This window comes from Trematomus bernacchii, unplaced genomic scaffold (assembly GCF_902827165.1).
Source record: "Trematomus bernacchii unplaced genomic scaffold, fTreBer1.1, whole genome shotgun sequence".
Classification (NCBI taxonomy): domain Eukaryota; kingdom Metazoa; phylum Chordata; class Actinopteri; order Perciformes; family Nototheniidae; genus Trematomus; species Trematomus bernacchii.
The window spans coordinates 263674-268736 of NW_022987549.1; the positions used below are offsets into that span (position 1 = coordinate 263674).

The 5063-nt window shown below is 41.0% G+C and overlaps 1 protein-coding gene across 1 annotated transcript in view; it reads left to right on the forward strand.

The window, feature by feature from the left end:
* rubcnl (rubicon like autophagy enhancer) overlaps positions 1-1958 on the forward strand; it is a 20644-nt gene extending 18686 nt beyond the window's left edge. The window contains exons 15-16 of the mRNA XM_034123628.1: positions 836-926; positions 1672-1958. Of these exons, the coding sequence (XP_033979519.1) occupies positions 836-926; positions 1672-1775 (195 nt within the window). The 3' untranslated portion in view covers positions 1776-1958. The remainder of the gene's footprint in view (positions 1-835; positions 927-1671) is intronic.
* The last annotated feature ends 3105 nt before the right edge of the window (positions 1959-5063 follow it).

Here is a 5063-nt window from a genome sequence, read left to right on the forward strand (position 1 = left end):
TCATGTGACCGTGCTGTAGTTCCTTTATAGCCCAACATTAGCTGCCTTTAGCTTAGCGGTGGTGACGTGAAGTCATGTGACCGTGCTGTAGTTCCTTTATAGCCCAACATTAGCCACCTTTAGCTTAGCGGTGGTGACGTGAAGTCATGTGACCGTGCTGTAGTTCCTTTATAGCCCAACATTAGCCTCCTTTAGCTTAGCGGTGGTGACGTGAAGTCATGTGACCGTGCTGTAGTTCCTTTATAGCCCAACATTAGCCTCCTTTAGCTTAGCGGTGGTGACGTGAAGTCATGTGACCGTGCTGTAGTTCCTTTATGGCCCAACATTAGCCTCCTTTAGCTTAGCGGTGGTGACGTGAAGTCATGTGACCGTGCTGTAGTTCCTTTATAGCCCAACATTAGCCTCCTTTAGCTTAGCGGTGGTGACGTGAAGTCATGTGACTGTGCTGTAGTTCCTTTATAGCCCAACATTAGCCGCCTTTAGCTTAGCGGTGGTGACGTGAAGTCATGTGACCGTGCTGTAGTTCCTTTATAGCCCAACGTTAGCTTTTTACTTCAGAAATAATAAAGTGGTGTTAATATGTGGAGACTTTCCTGCTGAACTAAACGTGTAAGTTTCATAAACGTTTGTTTGACACAGACAATTTTTTCTGACATAATCCAAAATCACATGGAGAGATCTCATTGGACCAGGGAGATGCTGCCTTCAGGGACCCACACAGAACGGCACCACTCTGTTCTTGTTTCTCCGTCTTCAGGATTAAATCCAGACCTCTGGACTCACTACATCACATACACTCTTTCATTTGAACATTTCTTCTGATTTTTCCACACAGTTGTGTCTGGCTCGAGGTTTTATCTGTGAGTTCTGCAGAAAGAACGACGTCATCTTTCCTTTCCAGAGAGAAACATGCAGGCGCTGTGCAGGTGTGCATTGATAAACACTGAATACTTATCATATCAATTCAAATATGCAAGATATACAACGGATACTGTAACATGAAGGCACAGATAGGCAGCAATGATGTCACATTTAAATATTTCAAGATATACTTTTTATTAAGAATGAATAATGAATACTACAGTAGGAGGTGTGTAATGAAACTGGTGATAGTGTGGAGACCAAAACAGAGAAAAAAGAGAATACAAATGTTACTTAAATCTACAAGTATAAACACACGCCCTCTCCAAATAAATAAAACAAGCTTAAAAGTTCCCCTTGTCAACATAGAAGATAATATGTCAGTGTTGTGTTTATAATCTGTTTCCACTGACTACAAAGAGCCAAAAAAAGAGTTTTATTTAAGTTATCTTTCTAAATTCAATCCACAAAACTACGACAGCAGTAGATACAGTTTCTCTGAATTGGAAACATCCACTCTGAGGAGATTTAAGATGTGATAAGTCTGTCTTTTGTGCAAAACTGCATGGAGCTAACATCAGCCCACATCAGATTAGAGAAACCATGTTGGTACAGAGGCGTGTGGCGCAGTGGACTAGTGCGTTGCTGTTGGGATCAAGGGAGCACAGGTTCAAACCCCACTGCAGTCAGCATGTCGTTGTGTCCCTGAAGACACTTCACCCCAAATTGCTCCTGTGGGGATTGTCCACGGTATTGAGTATGTAAGTCGCTTTGGATAAAAACTGTATTGATATTGTGTGTTTGTGTCAGTTTGCAGAGCGTGCTTCCACAAACACTGCTTCATGGAGAAAAGGTGTCCGAAGTGTGAACGCATCAAATCACGGAGAAAACATCCTGATGGATCCACGAAGTGACGTCTGAAAAACCTTTTATGATTAAGCACCAGAGATGTTAAAGTACACACATCCTTTACTCAAGTAGAAGTACAGGTACTCGTGTTTAAAAATACTCTGGTGAAAGTAGAAGTACTGACTAAACTTCTTTACTCAAGTCAAAGTAAAGAGGGCTTTGAAATGTACTTGAGTAAAAAGTACCCATAACTAGCAGCTGTTTTAAAGAGTACCTGACCTCCCTTTATATTAATAGAACAATAATGTCATTGTTAGCTAATGAATGTTTCCATGCTGAACAACGGCAACATGACAACGTTTTCATTGGTCCCTCTTCTTTAGAGAAGACCAGGAAATGATGGATACACGGATCGTGTTCAAATCAATAGGCACGCAATGACTCTAAATAATAATAATAACACTACCCAGAATCCTCAGCTATCGTTTAGGACTACACCATGTGCTTCGCTCGACAAACCCCGTGATTAGTCCTCAAGCTCTGTGATTGGTTGACCTCCAACTGCATTCCATATGAAAAAAAACGTTTCGTAAAAGATCAAATCATACTTTATTCAGCAGTGCTTGCTTTACTCTTTGAAAGTCATCACATGAATGCATTGTAATAAATGGTTTGGCTGCATTAAATATTACACATCTGTCGTAGTTCTTTATTTATCTACAGAGATCGGGCCTCAGAATAGACCGGAAACTATTCTTTTACCGTTCTGTTTTAATTTCACAATAAAGTTAGTAGTAATAATTTGTTTTGATATTATTGTTTTTTATTAACTACTAGACCGCTGGGTCATGTTAAGACCATCTTTTCTGTGTTGCTGTGGGTTTTTTACATTGCTTTTGTGTTACAAATATCAAAACAATAACTAAATATATCCGTCGTAAACTAAACCAGAAACAGCAGTATATTTTATTTTGTTAACACTGTAAACTTGACAGCTTTTTAACCCGCACCTCCTACTGGTTAAAGCACGTTATTACACGTTTAGAGTAATGCAATGCAGGTAGATTGTGTTGCTTTTTAATGACTGTTTAAAATGCCTTTTTCTTAATGTCTTTCATTTTTGTAAAGCACTTTTGAATGTGTTATATTTGATGAAAACATTTAAATATTAAGAGTATATACAAAATAGGAGGAAAGTAGAAGGTCAATGATAGAAATATAGAATAGAAAATATCAAGAAGATACTGTAAATGGTATCTAGAATAAAACAGTTTAGTGCCTGATAGGAGGATGTGCAAAACAGACAAACTAATAAGGCTTTATTTAAAGGGCCCATGTCATGGCCATTTCCACTGATCATAATTACATTGTTGAGGTATACTAAAATAGATTTATACTGTGCAATTTTCCAAACTCACATTGGTTTCGCATACAGGATCTCTGTCAAGCATGTGTATTCAGCAGTATTCACTTTCTCCACTAAACGACTCGTTGGAGCTCTTGCCCCCCCCTCCCTGTGAGCCTAGTGTGCTCCGATTGGTCAGCTCGGCCACTCTGTTCTGATTAGTCAACCACCAGAGAGGCTGCGCCCATGTCTAAACGGCTGCTCTCAGCCGAACATCAGTCTTATCATGGCGTCGGTACAGCCGTATATTTTATATACATATATATATTTTTAACTGTTGTTATAGAAGAGTGTGACGGCCCCAGGGCCTTTGTCTTACGATGGGGTGGAGCTGAAGAGGCTAATCAGCGCGATCACGGACACCTGGCCGGAGCCGAGGTGCTAGCCAGCTGCCCGGAGTCACACGGCAGCCTCTCTCTCCCTCCAAGCAGCTCAGCGATCCTCTCCCCTGACCACGTATCTCTGCATTTACCACAATAAATGTGCCGTGGTTTTGTAAACTCGTGTATGTCTCCTTGTCTTTCCGTTGTGGCCTACGAGCCGGTCATAACAAAGAGTAAGTTATTTTTACCCGTTATAAACTACTACTGTTTGATGAGAAATCAAATCATGGTTTGCTATATACAGTATTTCCATTAAACTTTATTTTTAGAAATGTACAAAATGAACGTAAATATACATATATACACGGTATATCGTCAATTACTCCCCGTTGTCGGCATCTTGCCTATAGCAGCCGGGGCTTGAGGCCTCAGTGTGGTAGTCCGGTCCCCGTCATGTATTGTCCGGCAGGATCTGGCTGGACGAAATCAAATGCAAATCACAAAATATTAGAGAAACTTAGTTGTTTTAGATTCGTTAGTAGTAGTTGTGGTAGGAGTGTGGATCTATCTAATCCAGGGCTTCTCAAACTCCGGACCAAGGTCCGGATCCGGACCGAACTGCAAATCAATCCGGACCGAACCCTGTGTCCCATTATAAAAACTAAAACAATTTTTTTTTTTTTAAATCTTTTTTTTTAATTTTTTTTATTCTGATTCTGATCAATTAATGTACATCATTGTGTACGCGCGTCTTGTGTCTGACGCATTGTGAGAATGAACGTGCATATATATTTACTTGTGTGCGCGAGCGTGACACGCATTGCAGACCGCAAGTTAACCGCAAGTTTACATTGACTTTCTAATGCTTCTAATGCCTTTTTTGCCGAGGTTCAAAGCATTGGCTTCAGACAAACAGTGCCATTTCTCCCACTAGTTCAAGCCACCATACTGTATGTATGTATTGAATGTGTGTGTGTATACAGGGGCGCCGTTTGCCGACAGGCAAGGCAGGCAAGTGCTTGGACCAGAAGGGGGCCCCCAAAGAAGGTAGATTAAAGGGGACCTATCATGCAAAATGCACTTTTGTACGTCTTTTCTACATGAATATGTGTCCCCGGTGTTCCAGGGAACTCACCAAGTGTCAGAAAACACAACCCTCTCTATTTTCCTCCATACCCAAATCTCTAAAAAAGGGGCTGCAACGGATCTGATCAAAACTGATCCAGATTTGAACACTGTCCTGACGTCAGGACGGTGGCGCTACGGCTATTGGGCCAACTCCACCAATCAGGAGGAGACAGCCACGGCCATTGCTGTTCGAAAGCACTGGAGACGCTGTAGTTACAATGTACAAAATAATCTAAATAAATCAAAACCTTCGAATGAGAAGCTGTGTCCAAACTTTTGACTGGTACGGTGTGTGTGTGTGTGTGTGTGTGTGTGTGTGTGTGTGTGTGTGTTGTAAATTCCTGCTTTTTTTACTTATTGCACCATAATTCTTTCTCAATGTTCTTCCACAGAACTGATAAAAACACTCACACCCATACACATGAATTCAGTATCATTTTCCGTGGAATATGCCTCCTCCCATGTACGATTGCACAATGACCCGCATCTCTGTTGAC